Source organism: Chiloscyllium plagiosum, unplaced genomic scaffold, assembly GCF_037043375.1.
Source record: "Chiloscyllium plagiosum isolate Xiang-an unplaced genomic scaffold, Cpla_swu_hap1 HiC_scaffold_9, whole genome shotgun sequence".
In the NCBI taxonomy this organism is placed as follows: Eukaryota; Metazoa; Chordata; class Chondrichthyes; order Orectolobiformes; family Hemiscylliidae; genus Chiloscyllium; species Chiloscyllium plagiosum.
The window spans coordinates 33,826,467-33,849,744 of NW_028270147.1; the positions used below are offsets into that span (position 1 = coordinate 33,826,467).

The 23,278-nt window shown below is 40.2% G+C and overlaps 1 protein-coding gene across 1 annotated transcript in view; it reads left to right on the forward strand.

Annotated features, from left to right (window-relative positions):
- The first annotated feature begins 9,386 nt into the window (after nucleotides 1-9,386).
- Nucleotides 9,387-23,278, forward strand: part of LOC122554760 (ciliary microtubule-associated protein 2-like) — a 36,239-nt gene continuing 22,347 nt past the window's right edge. The window contains exons 1-2 of the mRNA XM_043700136.2: nucleotides 9,387-9,451; nucleotides 12,757-12,844. Coding sequence (XP_043556071.2) covers nucleotides 9,390-9,451; nucleotides 12,757-12,844 — 150 coding nt within the window. The 5' untranslated portion in view covers nucleotides 9,387-9,389. The remainder of the gene's footprint in view (nucleotides 9,452-12,756; nucleotides 12,845-23,278) is intronic.

The window sequence follows — 23,278 nt, forward strand, 5'->3', positions numbered from 1 at the left end:
AATTTACAATGTGATGTAACTGAAATTATACATTGAAAAATACCTTGATTGTCTGTTGAGTCTTTCATCTGTTCGAATAGCATGATAGTTTCACTTCTTTCATGTGTAAATCACAAAACCTTTTTTTAAAAATTGCATTCTCAGGTTAGCTGTAACAATTGGTGTTAGCTAGACAATATATGAAAGAAGTGAAACTATCATGGTATTCAAACAGATGAAAGACTCAACAAACGATCAAGTTATTTTTCAATGTATAAGTTCAGTTACATCACACTGTAAATTTTTGCTATAAATTCTGTGCCTTACAATTGTGCCCTCCACAACCACCTGATGAAGGAGCGTCGCTCCGAAAGCTAGTGCTTCCAATTAAACCTGTTGGACTATAACCTGGTGTTATGTGATTTTAAACTTTGTACACCCCAGTCCAACACCGGCATCTCCAAATCATGGGTCATATTCAAGGCTGAGTTAGATTTTTGATTTCCAAGGAAGTCAGTGGTTTTGGGATCAGGAAAATAGAATTAAGTTTTAATCAGATCAGTTATTATCATCTTGAATGGAAGAGTAGGCTGAAGGGCGAAATGACCCAAGCCTGTTGCTAACTTGTATGAGTTTATATAATTCCAGTCATTCTAAAAAAAAGCATTGCTCTTTCTTCAGATATAACACATCTCCAGTAGCATAAGGGGATCTGCCTCAGTGTGATCCATAGTCACGTAACAATAGATTTTGTGATGGGTCATTTTCTGCATTACAACAGTGACTACATTTCAAAAGTACTTCATGGCTTTGAGATGTCTGGGATTTCATGAAAAAGCATGAACAGAATTGTAAATAAAAGGGATAAAATATGAACGATCAAATTTCCAATTCTGTAAATCTGGTTTTAATACCTGGGACTTTTGTGGACTAAAATGGTTTTAAAATGAAAAACAAACACTTTAAATGGCTGCAATCAACTTACCACAGGTGTCACACATTGAGTCAGAGAGTCATAGAAATGTACAGCACGGAAATAGATCCTTCAGCCCAACCCGTCCATGCCAACCAGATATCCCAACCCAATCTGGTCCCACCTGTCAGCACCTGACCCATATCCCTCCAAACCTTTCCTATTCATATACCCATCTAGATCTCTTTTAAATGTTGCAGTTGTACCAGCCTCCACTACTTCCTCTGGCTGTTCATTCCACACATGCACCATCCTCTGTGAAAAAATTGCCCCTGAGATCTCTTTTATATCTTGCCCCTCTCACCCTAAACCTATGCCCTTGAGTTCTGGACTCCCCCACCCCAGGGAAAAGACCTTGTCCATTTATCCTATCCATGCCCCTCATAATTTTATAAACCTCTGTAAGATCACCCCTCAGTCTCCGACGCTCCAGGGAAAACAGCCCCAGCCTATTCAACCTCTTCCTATAGCTCAAATCCACCAACCCTGGCAACATCTTTGTAAATTCTTTCTGAACCCATTCAAATTTCATAGAACATAGAACAATACACGCAGAACAGGCCCTTCAACCCCTGATGTTATGCCGACCTGTGAACTAACCTAAGCCCATCCCTACACTATCCCATTATCATCCATGTGCTTATCCAAGGATTGTTTAAATCTCCCTAATATGGCTGAGTTAACTACATTAGCAGGCAGGGCATTCCACGCCCTTACCACTCTCTGACATCTGTCTTAAATCTATTACCGCTCAATTTGTAGCTATACCCCCTCATATAAGTTGATGTCATCATCCTAGGAAAAAGACTTTCACTATCTACCCTATCTAATCCTCTGATCATCTTGTATATCTCTATCAAATCCCTTCTTAGCCTTCATCTTTCCAATGAGAACAGACCCAAATCTCTTAGCCTTTCCTCATAATATCTTCCCTCTGGACCAGGCAACATCTCAGTAAATCTCCTCTGCACCTTTTCCAATGTTTTGATATCCTTCCTGTAATAGGGCAACCAGAACTATACACAATATTCCAAGTGTGACCGCATTAGCATTTTGTACATTTGCAGCATGACATTACGGCTCCAGAACTCAATCCCTCTACCAATAAAACCTAACACACCGTATGCCTTCTAAACATCACTATCAACCCGGGTGGCAACTTTCAGGGGTCTATGTACATGGGCTCCAAGATCCCTCTGCACATCCACACTACCAAGAATCTCTCCGTTGACCCAGTATTCTGCCTTCCTGTTCTTCTTCCCAAAGTGAATCACCTCACATTTATCTGAATTGAACTCCATTTGCCACCTCTCAGCCCAATTCTGCATTTTATCCAAGTCCCCCTGTAACCTGCAACATTCTTCCACACTGTTCATTACTCCACCAACTTTAGTGTCATCTGCAAACTTATTAACCCATCCATCTATGCTTGCATCTAAGTCATTCATAAAAATGACAAACAGCAGTGGTCCCAAAACAGATCCTTATGGCACACCACTAATAACCACTAGTAATCTGTTAAATCACCCTCAATCTCATGCCTCTGCATTTCTCCAACAGCCTACCATGTGAAATCTTATCAAAGGCTTTACTGAAGTCCATGTACACCACGTCAACTGCCTTACCCTCATCTACATGCTTGGCCACCTTCTCAAAATAGTCAATGAGGTTTGTGAGACATGACCTGCCCTTGACGAAACCATATTCTGGATTCTTGACGAAACCACGTTGACTATCTGCAATCAAATTGTTGCCTGCTCGATGATTATAAATCTTATCTCTTATAATCCTTTCCAAAACTTTTCCTACAACGGATGTAAGACTCACTGGTCTATAATTACCTGGGTCATCTCTACTGCCCTCCTTGAATAAGGGCACAACATTTGCAATTCTCCAGTCCTGTGGTACTAAACCCGTAGACAATGATGACCCAAAGATCAAAGCCAAAGGCTCCAACACCTGATCCCTAGCTGCCTAGAGAATCCTCGGATAAATCCCATCCAGCCCAGAGGACTTGTCTACTTTCATTCCTTTTAGAATTGATAACACCTCTTCCTTAATAGCCTCGATCCTTTCTAGTCTAATATCTCATATATCATTCTTCTCCTCTACAACATTCTCCTTTTCCTGAGTGAAACCCGATGAGAAATATTTGTTTAGCACCTCTCTGATCTCCACAGGGTCCACATACAACTTGCCACTTCTGTCTTTGACTAGCCCTATTCCTACTCTAGTCATCCTTTTATTCCTCACATTCCTATAGAAAGCTTTAGGGTTCTCCTTTATTCTACCTGCTAAAGAATGCTTATGTCCTCTCTTTGTTCTTCTTAACTCTCTCTTTAAATCCTTCCTAGCTAGTCTGTAACTCTCCAACGCCTCAACTGAACCATCTCATCTCAACATCCTCCTCAGTAGCCTCCTTCTTCTGCTTAACAAGAGATGCAATTTATGTAGTAAACCACAGTTCCCTTACCTTATTACTTCCTGCCTGACAGGGACATACCTATCAAGGACACATAATATCTGTTCCTTACACCAGCTCCACATTTCGATTGCCCCATTCCCTGCATTTTGTGACCCCCATTCTATGCATCCTAAGTCTTGCCTAATTGCATTATAATTGCCCTTCCCCCATCGATAATTCCCCTCTTGTCGGCCCTTCAACATACTGTGTCAGAAAACCTTCCTGCACACATTGGACAAAACCTGATTCATCTGATGTACTAGAGTTATAGCATTTCCAGTTAATTTTGGGGAAGTTAAAGTCCCCCATTATGACCACCCTGTTCCTTTCACTCCTACCCAGAATCGTTTTGCCAATCCTCTCCTCCACATCCCTGGATCTCTACAGAGGCCTATTAAAAAACTCCCAGCAGTGTGACCTCTCCTCTTCTGTTTCTAACCTCAGCCCATACCTCCTCAGTAGACAAATTCTCATCAAAAGTTCTTTCAGCCACCATTATACTGTTCTTGACTCACACCTCCCCCTCTTTTACCACCTTGCCTGTTCTTAATGAAAGATCTAAATCCTGGAACCTGCAACGTCCATTCCTGACCCTGCTCTATCCATGTCTCCAAAATGGCCACAACATCGAACTCCCAGGTACCTATCCATGCTGCAAGCTCACCTACCTTATTTCGGATACTTCTGGCGTTGAAGTAGACACACTTCAAACCAGCTTGCTGCCTGCCAGCACATTCCTGTGACTGTGAAATCCTGTCCATGCCCTCCCTACTCTCATCCTCCTGTGCACTGCAACTACACCTCAGGTTTGCATCCCTCTACTGAGCTAATTTAAACCCATCCGAATAGCACCAGCAAATTTCCCACCCAGGATATTAGTACCCCTCTGGTTCAAAACGTCCTTCTGATAGCAGGGAGACCAGAATTGCACACAATATTCCAAAAGTGGCCTAACCAATGTCCTGTACAGCCAAAACATGACCTCCCAACTCCTGTACTCAATACTCTGACCAATAAAGGAAAGCATAGCAAACGCCTTCTTTACTATCCTACATACATGGAAAATAGGAGTAGGCCATTCTATGACCCTGGTAAATCATCCAACTCAGAACATGGTTCCTGCTTTTTCCCCATACTCATTGATCCATTTTACCCTAAAAACGACTTCATGGAAGAAATTAAATGTTTGGCCTAAACAAAATTTTCTGAACTGAAATTAACATTTTTATCAAAAGACACCCTATGAAGCATGAAGAAAACTTCATCTCCTGCTTCACCTACACACATATTATACGTTTCACACATTGAAAATGAAAGGCATTGCCTACAATTATCAAACCTGGATACAATGAACTCAGACATGGAAATACATGAACAAACTTGCATTTCAGGAAACTGCTTTGGGCAGAGCAGAGATGTGTGACTGGAAGCAAATAGAGAAATTGCTGTCTCTGTCACTCAAAGGACTAAGCATCTGATTAAAACATAATTTGGAGAGAAACATCTATACCCTGAGACCTTAAACAGATGAACGATATTCACTATTGCTGAGGATGCAAGAAATCAATGTAAGAACCATGATCCCAATTTAAAATCTTTACACCTCAAGGACACCCTAAGGAGTTTAAACTATATGATCCTTTCATCATCATTCAGCACTGGACACTCTGCATGTTTATTTTTTTACCCATTTGTATGTTTGTTTGATAGAAATTAATTTTAGGAAAGAATCTGACAGAATTCTAATAATCTGGAAGGCTCATGTGAAGTAGCTCCTTTAATTTCCTTTGTTACAATTGTGGTCAACTGGACTGTGGAATTTTATTTTAATCATCTGATTGTTGCACTTGAGACTTTTCGTAGGAATAAAAAGTCTGTTTTAAAAACAGTAGAAATGAGAACCTAAAATTGCTGCACTAGTCACCTGACCATAGACTGAGGTAAAGTTTGAGAAATCCATAAGGAAAATGCATCTGCACTGACAATACCATTTTTATCAAAAGTCATTGAAAGCAGGTAATTGAGTCAGTGCCAAACAATTTGTATCTTCTGTCTTCATTCACATATTATGAATAAATATTATGCATGATAATTTCACATATTATGGGGAGAAAGTGCTCACCTGCCAGTTGTCAACTTTGAGAGTGTAGTGCTGAAAAAGCACAGCAGGTCAGGCAGCATCCGAGGAACTGGAGAATTGACATTTTGGGCATAAGCCCTTCATCAGGAAGATTCTGAGCTCTGAGCTCCAGCATCTGCAGTCCTCACTTTCTCCTAGTTAGTTAATTTGTGAAGAGAATAGAAGACATTTTGAACCATATTTCAACAGCTGCTTTTGAGCAGATCAGAGAGAAGGAAGCAATGGGTTTATAATCAAGAACCGAAAGACTTTCTGCTTGCTTCACTTACCATTTTAGAATACAATGCCCAGTGAGAAAGTAAATTGGGAAAATATCATGCTTGAGAACTCAAAGATTTCTGCAGAGTCTGCAACTGCTGAGGATACAAGTCAACTAGCAAATAATTATGGTATCAGGTTAATAATCTAACACTTCATTGAATCTAAGATAACCTTTCTTCTCTCTGCCTGTACTGGACATTCTCCCTTGTAAACTTATTACCTGTTTTTGTCTTTGTTTATAGTCACAATTTTATTATTTTCTCTTGGAGTAAGCAGATAATAAAATTCCTCATTATTTCATTAAAAACAAACCTTGATAATTGGCTCAATTTTATCATGAAATATGTTTCAATTGAAATGTGATAGCTGTGTGCTAAAATAATTCAGTTATCTATTCAGAGGGAGTTAAAAATTGGGGAACCAATTACTCTCCTCAGCCGGTCTTGACAGCTTCCATCTTTGACCTAAAAAAGGTGTTGATCAACATCTGTCTTCTACCTAGTCAAAGGTGGAAGCTGAATTTTCTTAGGACTGTAGTGGGACACTTGTGAAAGGATTGGTCCTCATTTGTTGGCCTGCACAAAATTAGTCATTTAATCATACTACAACTGGAACCAGAAATGTATTACATTGAGAGCTAAATTTTCCCAAAATTCAGTTAAATTTCAATTTTGCTGAGTTTCTGGGAATGTTTCTTTCCATCAGAGAGTGAGATTTCTCACTCCATTTTCAGAAACTTGCTTCATTACCTAGGCACCATGTTCTATGGCACCCATTTGTCATATCTTCCATCTTGTCACAGCCTCTGCCAGAACCTCCCAGGATACCCAGTGGTGAAGCCATGTTTTCAAATCAATTGTGCATCAGGTCATGCTGTCAGTCCAAAGTTACCCTATAGGGTTCATGTGACTTGTTCCAGATATTGTCAGACTGAGGGAAATTTGATTTGCCAACAGGAACTGGTGGGGCATTGGTGTCTTTGCAGCTTTCTGTGACCAGTCAAGTTACCATCATGGAGCTATGGGATTCAGAGGATCATAGCCAGAGGGAATCCAAGGGAGTGGCTTCTCAAACCACAAGGATGTTCTAACTGTGACAGCCATTCTCTATTGTTCATTTTGCTGAACTGCTCAGAGAGTGTATCCTGTGTGAGATGCTCTCCCCACCCACCTGTATCATCAGCACTCACCTCTGCTTTCATGTCATCTGATCGGGCCTCCCAACTTGACAATGTGCACACATTCTTACTTAGATGGTAAACATGAAGATAGTTGTTAGTAGCTTCACATAATATCAGGCTACATGGTTCACTTCTGGATTGTGACCCAGAAATGACTTGGGTGTTGGAAATATTTTAAAGAGCTTCAGATTATAATCGTCATCACAGCAACCTCCTATTTACATACCTTACGAGACAAGGTATGTCTCAACAATGATCTGTTCTAAGAAAGGAATCTGTGATCAGAACTGCTCAACTTTTGTGTCAAGTGTTTAAAACCTATCCAGTGTGGGTGTGTTTGGCAGCTGTTTTCAAAGTGTTGTTTCATATTTTTTTAGGATTGGGTGTAATTTGAAAAATGTGGCAGAGCAAGTCCTTCCTGTCTCCCAGTGCAGTGAATTCACCCGACAGGTGACTCTGCTCAATATGTGGAAGAAAATATATTATGACTACAATTAGTTTAAATCAATAACATCATCCATATTCAAGTTTCAAATGTTTTGTTTTTAAATATGCATTGCTGATTACAAAGAGAATGCCAAATAAAGAATACCAGCTATCAAGAAGGGAGTTAGAAGACAATAATGGAAACTGAGAAATAACTGATAAGTGAGCATAGCAAAGGACTTTTATAAAGTTATGCTGAAGTAGAGATAGGAAGGAATAGTTCAGAAACAATTAATTCACAGAACAACTGCACACACAGAACAATTGATAGTGATTGGCAGTGTTACAAAATTACTAATGAAAAAGGAGACAGAAACTGCATGATGAATAATTGATTACCAGGTTAGCACAAAACAATGTAGAACATTACAAATGGCTGGGATTGAGCAATAAAACATCAATTTAACAAATAGTTCAGATTAAATCAAGTTTGTAGATATTCTCCAAGATCAAATGCCCCAATTTCAATTTATGTGCAGTCATTTGTTGTAGTGAGGCTTTGTTATATTGATATCCTTACTGCAAGTCATGGCAACAATCATGACAAAGGATTTATTATAACACGATCAATCCAGTGCTTGGCAAATTAGATATGAATTTCATATGTGATTTTCCAGAAAAGGCACAACGTGAGAATTGTTAAGTGTGAATGTGGCTCAGTCGGTAGGAAATTTGCATTTGAATTTATGCACTTAATCTAGGCTGGCATTCAGCCCATTGCTTAGGGACTGCTATTGTGTTTCAGGAGTCTTCTTTGGATGAGATAATGAATGAGATTCAGGCAATTCTTCATCAAAAACACCGTATGTGGCCATGATCTATTTATTTTTATTTGTTGAACCTTGTTGTGTACAAATAGGTTGCCATGACTTGGAGATGCCGGTGTTGGACTGGGGTGGTTAAAGTTAAAAATCACACAACACCAGGTTATAGTCTAACAGGTTTATTTGGAAGCACACTAGCTTTCGGAGCGGCACTCCTTCATCAGGTGGTTGTGGAGGTTAACATCATGCTTACAGAATTTATAGCCAAAGGAAACCAGTGTCATGGACTTTGGCTATAAATGCTGTGAGCATGAACTTTCACAACCACCTGATGAAGTAGTGCTCCAAAAGCTAGTGCTTCCAAATAAACTAGATGGACTGTAACCTGGTGTTGTGTGACTTTTAACAAATAGGGTTGATATGTGATCCCTTCATAATTATCTCCAAAATAACCAAATTGACAGTGAGGTGCTTGGGAATGAATCGTGGCATGAAATTAATGTAATGAAGTTTCATTTGAAAGTTAAGCCTCTGGGTATTGAAGAAATTATAACCAAGTGTTTGGCACACAAAGCAAAAGGGTGCAGTAAAATCCATGTTTTGTGGGTTAGTGGCATGTAGTTTGTGATGAATAAATCCCACGCGATTCAGGCCTGGCACCTTCTCAATACATTGATCGCATTAAGGTAAATATCGTTTATAGCTGCGAACAGTTTAGAGATGAAATAGCGTTCACAATTTCTTTTGAAAAGTGATTCAACGTAATATTAGTTGTAACATAATTTCGAGGCTACGATTATTTTGTTTTCGAAGAACAGTGATCACTTGCACTGAATCAAATTTCAGTCAAATATTTCTTTCTGTGTAATAGGGGACCCAGCGTCCTAGACTCAAGCCTATTTAGTTTAGCTGAGCTACATTAATACACTTTTCTACCTTCTTTCTTAAGTTGCTGTTCCGTGAATGATATGAACCAGTTTTCTGTCTGACGCAATGAGGTATTAAATGTGACACTCTGTTGTCGGTTATTATTTTGTAAATTGCCCCATTGCCATTATGCCACTTGATAATGCGCGTTCCGGGTTGCTAGGAGCCGTCACGCAGCGGGTGCTTGGTCAAAGTCAACTAGAAATTAAGCAGCAATGGATCAGTCAGTGGAAGTGAAGCAATTTGAAGGAGCACCTTTTGGAACTCAGAAAGCCAGGTAAATTGAAGTCAAGAATTCCCAGATTATCTAATGTTTTTTCAGTGGATTTATTTAACATTGACAGATTCCTAATAAATAGAGATGAGGACTGCAAACGAATTGGTTGGAAATTGGTTGGGATCGGTCAGGAGTATTCTACATCATTTTATACAAAAGATACTGGAGAGGAGATGGATTCCACATTGGGTAGAAGATAGAGATATTGGGGTAAGCTAAAGTATAAATAGCTAAATTGAAGGAAAACAAAGTGCCAGGATCTGATAGGACAGATTCAAGGATTTTGCAAAGGGGGAAGAAATAACAGAGACCATGGAATTTAGTTACATTGACAGAAGGCGTTTTAAAAGACACAAAAGTGACCAGAGAAATAGAACTAATCGAGTCAAGTGATTTAGTATTTGCGATTTAAAAAATTGGAATCTTTATTTAAAATTAAATACCTAGATGAAGGGAAAACTAACTAGCAGTGGCTAACAATAATTTCAAAAAGATTTATGTTTGACAAACCTAACAAAGCTTTGAAGAGGTCACAGATACAGAAGAAACTGAAAGGATATCGTTTGCAAGGACTTTTAGAAAGCCTTTGTTAAGGTGCAACAGGGGACTGATTGGAGAAGATTGAGGGATGTTAAATTCAGAGAAGCAGAACAAATTGCTTTGTTTTGTGCATTGAGAATAATAGCAAGGCTGTTGGTGCTCTCGCTTATTAGGGTGAATATTGTATACCAACTTCCAACAATACACTGTGATTGTGGAAAATGGGAAACTATTTCTGTAAACTGCGAGACACATCTTGACAAGGGCAGACAGAGATGGGAATTCATCATCACTGCCAGATTAGCCTTTGACCGACTGTGGAAAAGAGCATTTGATCACCAGGATTACAAAACGCTAAGATCATAGTTTATTGAGCAGCAGGGATCCCACATTCCTATATGCATCAGAGCATTGGCTAACCTACAGTGGGTACCTCAGAGCACTGAAGAAGTACTATCAATGGTACCTTTGTAAGATCCTCCAAACTGACTAACAGGGAAGATTATGCAAGGGCAACATCATTTCTCAAATCAACATGTCCAAGGCACCAATGACTCAAAATCAACTCCGTTGGGCTAGGCATGTCATTTGTATGCCAGATGGCAGCTTCTCAAAGAATTCTTCTACTTAGAACTCTGTTAAGGCAGGATGCTCCCGTGGAGACAGTGGGAATACTTTCAAGATGTCTTCAAAGCATTCTCACTAACTTATGGGAGTCCCTGGCTTGTGACCAATCAAAATGGGTGACGCTTTGTTGAGGAAGGCACTGAACACCATCGAGAGCAGAGACTGGGGGTTGAGGCCAATTGATTGAAAGTGAGTCGCAATATTTCACAGGGCTCTGTTCCAAGATTGATTCTGTCCACTGTGTCCATCAATGAAAGGGAAATGGAACAGGAGGAAATTTTACCCAAATTTAGGATGATACTAAAGTAGGAAACATAGCAAATAATTTAGTAGACTGAATTAAATGGGCAAAGAGAAATTGTCAATACTTGTGATTTTGGTTATTTAAAAAAAATAAGGAATTGGAAAAGATGGACAGTGTATTAGGAGAGAAAGGTTTATGTATTTCAGTTCATATTCTTAACTGAAGTAGATAATATCATAACCAATAGATTCCAATATTCAAGGTGCTATATAAATGCAAGTTAGTGTTAGTAGAGTTGTGGGAATTTCTGTAAACATTGAGGACACAGCATTATATTCTCATTATATAATGACTATAAAGCTAATGGCATACTAATCTTCATAATAAGAGGAATTGAGTATAGGAGCAAATAGGTCCTTCTGCAGCTGTACAGGGCCCTGGTGAGACCGTACTTGGAGTACTGTGTGCAGTTTTGGTCTCCAAATTTGAGGAAGGACATTCTGGCTATTGAGGGAGTGCAGCGTAGGTTCAGGAGATCAATTCCCGCAATGACAGGACTATCATATGTTGAAAGATTGGAGCAACTGGGCTTGTAAACACTTGTGTTTAGAAGGATGAGAGGGGATCTAATTGAGATGTATAAGATTATTAAAGGATTGGACACTCTGGAGGCAGGAAGCATGTTTCTGCTGATGGGTGAGTCCAGAACCAGAGGACACAGTTTAAAAATAAGGGGTAGGCCATTTGGAACAGAGTTGAGGAGAAATTTCTTCACCCAGAGAGTGGTGGGTGTATGGAATGCTCTGCCCCAGAAGACAGTGGAGGCCAAGTCTGTGGATACTTTCAAGGAAGAGATGGATAGAGCTCTTAAAGATAGTGGAATCAAGGGGTATGGGGATAAGGCAGGAACAGGATACTGATTGTGGATGATCAGCCATGATCATAATGAATGATGGTGCTGGCTCAAAGGGCCGAATGGCCTATTCATGCATCTATTGTCTATTGTCTATTAACACTGTCTCTGTAAAGATAATATGCCTTGTTATTAAAGCAAACTTATACTTCTAGTCAGTGATTTGTGCACAGGCACTGATATTAAGTACAAAACTTGGATCCAATTAATATCACTGTCTTCTATTTTGGAATAATGGGGTGAAGTGTAATATGTTAATACAGCATTGTACAGTGCAACTCATAGTTTATGAACTAAATTGGATACAACTCAATAATGACACTAATGACAATATTGTGGAGTTGGGTTATGTGACACGTGTCTCCTAATAGTATTACCTAATCAGTAATAGGTGATAATAGATAAGATTCATAGCAGTTCAGGATGTTTTAATACTGCAAAATGGGTTCATGAGATTGTTAATGAATTTTAGAACAAAACTTAAAATATTTACTATGAAGTGGTGAGGAAATAGTAGGTAAAAGAAGACAACCATTCTGGTCCATTATGTAAGCTAGGAGAATGGAGGGAAGCAATTAAACAGTTGATTCAATCTTGGTTACAAAGATGTTCACAAGTCCCTTGCACTTGCTATTGGAAGTGAGGATGGAGAAAGAAGGGAAAGATGTTTAGGAAAATATGGACATGAGAAACCTAAGGTTATCGTTGCATTCGAGTGTAATCCTGAAATAATGCAAATTTTGGACAGATGAGAAAAGGATTGAATAGTGCTTTATGAGATTCAGCCAAATTTGGTGATGAATAGTTAAACCATCTTGCTGGAAAATCAGAGTCGATAAAATGTGGGCAGGTCATGCTTTTTTAAGCTCCAAATATCATCAACGCTAAATATTGAAAGAGTTGAATGGCATTTCTCCTTCCAAAATCTCCATTCTATGTATTCAATAACACAAGGCAACATTGTTTTTGGTGTTATTACAGGTTTGATGTGTATGGAGTTCACCCAGACAGAAAGAAGCAAGGCACTTACACAGAAGTGTCTTATGATAAGAGGGCCACTAGGGAACTGGTGAGTTAAACAGGATTACAGAATTAGGTGAGTCAGGTCAGGTGGGACAAACCCACACAATTGATTATTGAATCAGCTACGGTCTAATCACTGTTGGTACATTGTGGCAAGTGGTAACTTGTATATCTCAACTGCATGTTTAGAGGAAGGGAAGGGGCAAAACTCAAAGTTATATTCAAACACATTCTGATAATTCATTGAACAGTGGCTATTATAGTCTGGGGATGGAAGAGCAAGATAATTAGCATCACTTGCCAATTTAGACAGCACATGTCTGAAAGTATAACAATATTTTTAAAAAGTTTTAAAATACTTTGATGAAAATCCCTTAAATTCTGAGAGAAACTCTGATACAGTCACAGAGTTGTAAAGCAAGGACAACTCGTCCATGATGACCAGATATCTGAAATTAATTTAGTCCCATTTGTCAGCATTTGGCCCATATGTCTATAAACCCTTCTGTTCATGTAGCTATCCAGATGCCTTTTCAACGTTGTAATTGCAACAGGCCTTCACTACTTCCTCTAGCAGCTCATTTCATACATACACCACCCTCTGTATGAAAAAATTGCCCCTTAGGTCCTTTTATATCTTTCCCCTCTCACCTTAAGCTTATGCCCTCTAGATTTGGACTCCCCAACCCTGGGAAAAAGACCTGGGCTATTTACCCTATTCATGCCTCTCATGATTTTATAAACCTCTATAAGGTCACCCTTCAGCTTCTGACACTTCCAGGGAAAATAGCCCTAGCTTATTCAGCCTTTCCATAAAGCACAAACCCTCCAACCCCAGCAACATCCTTGTAAATCTTTTCTGAACCCTTTCAAGTTTAATAACATCTTTCCTACAGCAGGGAGACCAGAATTGAAACACAGTGTTCTAAAAGTGGCCTAACTAATGTCCTGTACACCCAGAACATGAAATCCCAACTCTTACATTCAATGCACTGACCAATAAAGGCAAGCATACCAAATGCCTTCTTCACTCCCCTGTCTGCCTGTGACTCCAAGGAACTATGAACCTGCACCCAAGGTCTCTTTGTTCGGCAACACTCCCCAAGTCACTACTATTAAGAGTATACGTCCTGCCCTATTTGTCTTACCAAAACGCATCACCTCACATTTATTTAAATTAAACACCATCTGCCACTCCTTGGCCCATTGGCCCATCTGATCAAGGTTCTGTTGTACTCTGAGGTAACCTTCTTCACTGTCTACTACATCACGAATTTTGGTGTCATCTGCAAACTTACTAACTATACCTCCTACGTTCACATCTAAATCATTTATATCAACGATGAAAAGTCGTGGACTCAGCCCCGATACTTGTGGCAAACCACTGGTCACAAGCCTCTGGTTTGAAAACAACCCTCCACCACCACCTTCTGTCTCCTACCTTCAAGTGAATTTTATATCCGAATGGCTAGCTCTCCTAGGATTCCATGTGATCTAACCTTGCTAAGCAGTCTACTATGCAGAACTTTGTCGAACATCTTGCCAAAGTCCAAATAGATTAAATCCACCTCTCTGCCCTCATCAATCTTATTTTGTCACTTCTTCAAAAAACTCAATCAAGTTAATGAGCCATGTGGATAAATACCTGTGGATCCTGTCCCTCAGAATCCCCTCCAACAACCTACCTACCACTGACATCAGGCTCACTAGTCTATAGTTCCCTTTCTTTTCCTTATCACCTTTCTTTAAAAAATGGCACCACATTAGACAATCTTCCAGTCTACTAGCACTTAAGCCATCGCTATTGATGATACAACTATCTCAGCAAGGGGCCGAGCAACCATATCCTAGCTTCCCACAAAAATCTGGGTGACACCTGATCAGGTCCTGAGGATTTATCCATCTTTATGCATTTTAAGACCTCCAGTACCTCTTCCTCTGTAACATGGACACTTTTCCACATATCAATGTTTAGTTCTCCGGTTTCCATATCCCTCTACACAGTAAGTACTGACACAAAATGCTCATTTGGTATCTCACCCATCTCCTACGGTTCCACTCATAGAAGGCCTTGGTAATCTTTAAGGGGCCCTATGCTTACCCTAGGTACTCTTTTGCCCTTAATGTATTTCACAATGTTAAACATGTTTCATTTAACCAAATGGAGAATACATTATGGCAATGCAAGATTAGTAATTCCACAAAAGAGCCTACTAAACAGATAACTGGCAAGAAACAAACTCAGCCTCACAAGTGAAATTGCTGATCCTATCTGGAAATCTAAAAGTGCAGATTCGTTGTGTAAAGCTTAATTTCATGCATTTTTGAGAGCCCATAAATGAACTCTGTGGGTGACAGAAGCAATATTTATGAGGTAGATCATTAAAATGCCCCCACATTTTAATTAGCTTTTACAAGCTTCGCTTCCATTTACATGACAGAAAGATTTAAATGTTCAAATGAATTTAAAGACATCTGTATTGTTTTCCCTGATTCAATTCAGCCAGTGGAGGCTGCCAATTAAGAGCATGAATTATGTACCAATTTAAGGAGTAGAAGCCGCATATCCCATATCACTCTTTTAAGCAGATTCTTCTGGATGAACATTATTCACAGCAATGCAGTCAAACATACATTGAAATAAATGATACAGCAGGAAGAAATGAAAAATTTTCATCTTCAGGTAGATTGCAGTAAAAGGTCTTGCTCTGCCTTCCTTCCAGCTACATTATAATTGATAATCCATGCAATTCTCTGAATGAAATGTTTCAATTCTGAGGTTTTGTTTTCCTAATACTTTTTCAGTGTTTGTCTGAGATGATCATTTTCTTTCATTCTTTTCATTTTTTGCATCCTGAAAGAGCAAGATTATTTGACTTGGATAAAGTATTGCCTGGTGGCAAGATGATGACCTAATGGTATTAGCGCTGGATTGTTAATGCAGAGATCTAGGTAATGCTCTGGGGACTCAGATTTGATTCCTGCCATGGCAGATGGTGGAATTTAAATTTGATTAAAAATCTGGAATTAAGAGTCTGATGATGGCGATGAAACCATTGTCGATTGTCAGAAAAATCCATCTGGTTCTCTAACGGCCTTTAGGGAACTGCCATCTTTAATTGGTCTGGATTACATGTGACTCCAGACCCACACCAATGTGGTTCATTCTTAACTGCCCTCTGGGCTACCAGGTATGGTAATAAATGCTGGCCTAGACAATGAAGCCCTCATCCTGTGAATAAATTTTAGATAAAGCTCAGTTTGGTCCTTGGTCCACAGAGGAATTTAATAGTAAATAAATACATTTACATTTCTTCAAACAGATTTATCAAAATTCTCTTTTCCCTGTTCAGCTCTTTCAAAATTCCTTTTCCATTTATAATGATGACTCATTGTTTCTCTTTTTCAGATGTTCCAACATTTCCTGATTTTTTTTCTGTTTTATTAGATTGCAAATCTATATATGGTCTGTTAATATAATCAACTCTTTCCTTGCATCCAAGGCAAAACTAATTCTTTGCACTGGCGACTGTTTTCATGATCTATTATTGTGATTCTGGCAGGAGTGTTTGTGGTCATTTCTGCATATCTGTCATTATTTGTGCCTTAAGAACCTAATTTAACTAATTTGCACTGTCTTTCAGACACAATCCTAGTGGAGTTGCTTTAATCCCATGACAGTTAGTGGACTGTACCTGACAGCCTGTGACTCAGGACTAATGGAGTATTTTTGTTACTATTTCCTAAAGTAAACCTGTTAAAGATATATTGATTACTTTACTTAACCCATATTTCCATCTTGAATTGCAATTATCTTTCTCTCTGCCACTGAAGATGGGCAGAAGTAATGTTTTCAGCCCTATTAGTCTGATTGCCTGTAAACAATTTATCTCAAAAAACTAATTGATAGTGTAGTGTCCAAGGAAGAACTAATTAATTATTGGCAAATATGCAGATTTGGATCCAGATTATGGAATTTCCTGAAATAATCTGTTAATATTGGAAGATAGGGCACTTTGATTTTTGTTCTTAAGAATGTTGTGGTTCATTTTATTGAGAATGTTGTTGATTACAATGTTGTGTTTGCATCAGCTGGTGTAGTGGAATTTGTTACAGCTGATAACATGTGAGCAGAGTTTTCAGAGCAGGTTGCTAGGTATGGACTGGCCTAAGGCCTCTTCAGCGAGATAGAAACTTTTAATAAAAAAAAGATTATTTTCCAACTTTGTAGTTACAGACCTTTAACTGGGTAAGGAAAAGCTTCAAGGAAGAGATCCATAATCGTAACAATGTTGAATTAACTGCATGGTGGAGGTATATATTCTGCTGGGTGTCTTCTTCATTTGTTCAGATTTGTCTTTGTCATCCAGAATCTTGAATTTGAATAGACCACAATCTTAACTCCTAAACTCCAGATTTCACTGACTGGAACTTTTCATCTCCCTACCTTAGCTTCCTCCTTTGAAAAATTCTTGAACCAAATGTTTTAGTCATCTGAACTGAAATCTCCTTTTGTTGTTCAGGATCATATTTTGTATTACATATATCCTAGTACAGCATCTTGGGATATTGTATTACTTTAAACGTGTTTTTCTGTTGCTGGTTTTGTTTGGGTTAAAGGTGCAGATCAGAGTGCTGAAACATCTGAGCATAAATATTTTCAGACTTATTAATAAAACTGGCATTTCTACAATACCAACTTCACATTACATGAAGCAAATCACAACAGTGGCTGGCTGTGGGCACTCAATTGTGTACAGATGAGACCTCAATCTAAATCAGACAAGCAAATGTACATGCTAATACTTGGTGACCAGATATTAGACCAAATCTCACTGTTCAAAAATGAGTGGGAACAGATTTTATTTCCTTTCTTAGGAGCTGGTTGAGACTCAGAGCAGCCTATGATGACTTGCTCTCCCCACCCCTGTAGGAAAATCTTATTGGCAAGTTTGGGAACCGTGAATGACAAGAGAAATTGAGACCTTAATCAAAAAGAAAAAGGAAGCATACTGAAGATTTAGGAAACTGAAGACAGACAGAACCCTTGAAAATACAAAGGTAGCAGGAAAAAACTCAAACAAGGAATCAGGAGGGCTAAAAGATGCCTTGAAATGTCTTTGGCAAACATGATAAAGGAAAATCCCAAGTTGTTTTAAACATATATAAGGAGGAAGAGGGTAGCTAGAGTAAGAGTAGGTCCACTCAAGGCCAAAGGAGGAAAATGGTGTTTGGAGCCGGAGGAAGTGGGTGAGGTCCTTAACGAATATTTTGAATTAGTTTTGACAAAGGCGAAGGATATGGTGGATGGTGACCCTCTCAGAAGGGATGTGTTGATATTGTAGGGCATATCAATATAAAACAGGAAGCGATGTTGGGTGTTTTGAAAAGCATTAAGATAGAAAATTCCCAAGACCTGATGGGATCTATCTCAGAATTCTGAGGGAGGCAGGTGAGGAGATTGATGGGGACTTGTCCAAAATCTTTGTATCCTCATTAGTCACAGGGGAGGTTCCAGACGACTGGAGAATAGCCAACATTGTTCCTTTAAGAAGGGCAACAAGGATAATCCAAGAAATTACTGGCCATTCAACCTTATGTCAGTGGTAGAGAAATTATTAGACAAGATTCTTAAGGATGAGATTTACTCACATTTGGAAAAATGTGGACTTATTAATGATAGGCAGTATGGCTTTGTGTAGGGGTAATTGTGTCTCACAAACTTGATTGAGTTTTTTGAAGGAGTGACAAAGACGATTGATGAGGGCAGGGTGGTAGATGTTATCTACATGGACTTTAGTAAGGCCTTTGACAAGGTCCCTCATGGCAGGCTGATAGAAGAGATGAAGTCACATGGGATCCAAGGTGAACTGGTAAGATGGATACAGACTGGCTTAGTTATAGAAGGCAATCTGATAACTTTGTCCCACTGAGACAGACAAGGAATGGTAAGGTGAAGGAGCCTTGGATGACAAGAGAAGAGAAACTTTTCATCAAGAGGAAGAAGGAAGCTTACTTGAAGTTGAGGAAGCAAGGGTCTGCCACAGCTTTAGACGATTATAGATAGTTAGGAAAGAACTCAAAATGGACTTAGGAGAGGACACAAAAAAGCCTTGGTGGGAAAGATTAGGGAAAGCCCAAAGACGTTCTAACCTTATGTGAGGAATAAGAGAATGATTAGAGAGTTGGTAGGGCTGATCAGGGATATTGGAGGGAACTTGTGCCTGGAGGTAGGGAAGGCCCTAAATGAGATTTTTTGCTTTAGTATTCACAAGAGAGAGAGACCTTGTTGATAGTGAGAACACCATGGACCAGGATAATTGGCATGAACAGATTGATATTAAGAACGTGGATGTGCTGGAAATGCTGGGAAGCAACAAGATAGAAAAGCCGCCAGGACCAGACCAAATATATCCAAGCCTACTACACGAAGCAAGGAATAAGATTGCTACGTCTCTGGTGATGATCTTTGCATCCTCATTCTCGATGGGAGTACTACTGGATGATTGGAGGGAGGTGAATGTTGTTCCTTTGTTCAAGAAAGGGAACAGGGAAATAGTCAGTCTTACATCAATGGTAAGCAAGGTACTGGAAAAGATTCTGAGAGATAGGATTTCTGACTATTTCAAAAAGTATAGGTTGATCAAAGATAGTCAGCATGGCTTTGTGAGAGGCAGGTCATGCCTCACAAGCTTTATTGAGTTCTTTGAGGATGTGATGAGACAAGTTGATGAAGGTCGAGCTGTGGATGTGGTGTATATGGATTTCAGTCTGGCATTTGATAAGGTTCTCCACAGTGGGCTCATTCGGAAAGTTAGGAAGTATGGGATACATGGAAATTTGTTTGTCTGGACACAGAATTAGCTGGCCAAAAGAAGACAGTGAGTGGTAGTGGATGGAAAGTATTCGCTTGGAGGTTGGTGACCAGTGGTGTCCTATGGGATCTGTTCTTGGGCCTCTGCTCTTTGTAGGTTTTTTTTTATAAATGATTTGGATGAAGAATTGGAAGGTAGGTTAGTAAGTTTGCTGATGACACAAAGGTCAGTGATTTTGCAGATAGCATTGAGGGCTGTTGCAGGCTTCAACAAGACATTGACAGGATGCAGAGCTGGGCTGAGAAGTGGCAGATGGAGTTTACCCTGAATAAATGTGAAGTGATTGATTTGGAAGGTTGAATTTGAATGCTGAATACAGGGTTAAAGGCAGGATTCTTGGAAGTGTAGAGGAACAGCAGGACCTTGGGGTCCACGTACATAGATCCCACAAAGATTCTACCCAAGTTGATAGGGTTGTTAAGAAGGCGTTCGGTGTTTTGGCTTTCATTTGCAGGGGGATTGAGTTTAAGAGCTGCGAGGTTTTGCTGCAGCTCTATAAAACCCTAGTTAGAGCACACTTGGAATATTGTGTCCAAGTCTGGTCACTTCGTGTAGGAGGGAGGGCTTCAGATATGTAGATAATTGGGATGCCTTCTGGGGAAGGTGGGACCTGTACAAGAAGGATGGGTTGCATCTGAACTGGAAGGGGACAAATGTCCTGGGTGGAAGCTTTGCTCGAGTAGTTCGAAGGGTTTAAACTAGTGTGGCAGGGGTGTGGGAATCTGAGCTGTATACCGGAGTTGAGAGTTGATGCACATGAGGCAATAGCAAAAGGTAGACCAGCTAGTGGGAAAGATTTTCCTGGGAAGGAACCAAGGAATCAGTTAAAGTGTGTTTGCTTTAACACAAGGAGTATCAGGAATAAAAGTGATGAACTTAGAGCATGGATCAGTGCCTGATGCTATGATGACATGGGTTTCTCAGGGGCAGGAATGGTTGCTGGATGTTCCAGGGTTCAGAGCATTTAAAAAGAATAGGGAGGGGGGAAAAGATGAGGGGGTGTAGCACGACTAATCAGAGAGGGTATCACAGCTACAGAAGCTTCCATTGTCGAGGAAGATCTGCCTACCGAGTCAGTATGGGTGGAAATTAGGAACAGCAAGGGAGCAGTCACCTCATTAGGGGTTTACTACAGGCCCCTCAATAGCAGCAGGGAGATGGAAGAAAGCATAGGTCGGCAGATTTTGAAAAAGTGCGGACGTAGTAGGGTTGTTGTAATTGGTGACTTTAACTTTCCCAGTATTGATTGGAACCTCCTTCGAGCAGAAGATTTGAATGGAGCTGTTTTTGTAAGGTGTGTTCAGGAGGGTTTCCTAACTCAGTACGTTGACAGGCCAACGAAGGGAGAGGCCATTCTAGACTTGGTGCTCGGAAACGAGCCAGGGCAGGTATCAGATCTTGTGGTGGGAGAGCATTTTGGTGATAGTGACCACAACTGCCTCACATTCTACATTGCTATGGAGAAGGAGAGGATTAGGCAAAATGGGAGGATATTTAAATGGGGAAGAGGAAACTATGATGCGATTAGACATGAGTTAGGAAGCATGGATTGGGAGCAATTGCTCCATGGTAAAGGCACTATAGACATGTGGAGACTGTTTAAGGAACAGTTGTTGCAAGTGATGAATAAATATGTCCCTCTGAGACAGGCAAGAAGGGGTAAGATAAAAGAACCTTGGATGATGAGAGCGGTCGAGCTTCTCGTCAAAAGAAAAAAGGTAGCTTACATAAGGTGGAGGAAGCTAGGGTCAAGCTCAGCTCTAGAGGATTACAGGCAGGCGAGGAAGGAGCTCAAAAATGGTCTGAGGAGAGCCAGGAGGGGGCACAAGAAAGGCTTGGCAGAACGGATTAGGGAGAACACAAAGGCATTTTACATGTATGTGAGGAATAAGAGAATGGTCAAAGAAAGAGTAGGGCCGATCAGGGATAGCATAGGGAACTTGTGTGTGGAATCTGAGGAGGTAGGGGAAGCCCTAAATGAGTTTTTTACTTCTGTCTTTACTAAAGAAATGAACTTTGTAGTGAATGAAACCTTTGAAGAGCAGGTGTGCATGGTGGAATGGATAGAGATAGAGGAAGCTGATGTGCTGAATATTTTGTCAAACATTAAGATTGACAAGTCACCAGGCCCGGACCAGATTTGTCCTCGGCTGCTTTGGGAAACGAGAAATGCAATTGCTTCGCCACTTGCGAAGATCTTTGCATCCTCGCTCTCCACTGGAGTTGTACCTGAGGACTGGAGAGAGGCAAATGTAATTCCTCTCTTCAAGAAAGGAAATAGGGAAATCCCCGGCAATTACAGACCAGTAAGTCTCACGTCTGTCGTCTGCAATGTGCTAGAAAGGATTCTGAGGGATAGGATTTATGACCATCTGGAAGAGCATGGCTTGATTAAATGCAGTCAACACAGTTTTGTGAGGGGCAGGTCATGCCTCACAAACCTTATTGAGTTCTTTGAGGATGTGACTAGAAATGTTGATGAGGGTCGAGCTGTGGATGTAGTGTATATGGACTTCAGCAAGGCATTTGATAAGGTTCCCCATGATAAGCTCATTCAGAAGGTCCGGAGGAATGAGATACAGGGGAACGTAGCTGCCTGGATACAGAATTGCCTGCCAACAGAAGACAGGGAGTGGTAGTAGAAGGAAAATATTCTGTCTGAAAGTCTGTGGTGAGTGGTGTTCCACAGGGCTCTGTCCTTGGGCCTCTACTGTTTGTAATTTTTATTAATGACTTGGATAAGGGGATTGAAGGATGGGTCAGCAAGTTTGCAGACGACACAAGGGTCAATGTTGACAGTATAGATGGGCTGTTGTAGGCTGCAGCGGGACATTGACAGGATGCAGAGATGGGCTGAGAGGTGGCAGATAGAGTTCAACCTGGATAAATGCAAGGTGATGCATTTTGGAAGGTCGAATTTGAAAGCTGAGTACAGGATTAAGGATAGGATTCTTGGCTGTGTGGAAGAACAGAGGGATCTTGGTGTGCCGGTACATAGATCCCTTAAAATGGCCACCCAAGTGGACAGGGTTATTAAGAAAGCATATGGTGTTTTGGCTTTCATTAACAGGGGGATTGAGTTTAAGAGCCGTGAAATCTTGTTGCAGCTCTATAAAACTTTGGTTAGACCGCACTTGGAATACTGCGTCCGGTTCTGGTCGCCCTATTATAGGAAAGATGTGGATGCTTTGGAGAGGGTTCAGAGGAGGTTTACCAGGATGCTACCTGGACTGGAGAGCTTATCTTATGAAGAGAGGTTGACTGAACTCAGACTTTTTTCATTGGAGAAAAGGAGGAGGAGAGGGGGCCTAATTGAGGTATACAAGATAATGAGAGGCACAGATAGAGTCGATAGCCAGAGATTATTTCCCAGGGCAGAAATGACTAACACAAGGGATCATAGTTTTAAGCTGGTTGGAGGAAAGTATAGAGGAGATGTCAGAGACGGGTTCTTTACACAGAGAATTGTGAGAACATGGAATGCGTTTCCAGCAGCAGTTGTGGAAGCAAGGTCACTGGGGACATTTAAGAAACTGCTGGACACAGAAATTTGAGGGTGCATACATGAGGATCAATGGTCGGCACAAAATCGTGGGCTGAAGGGC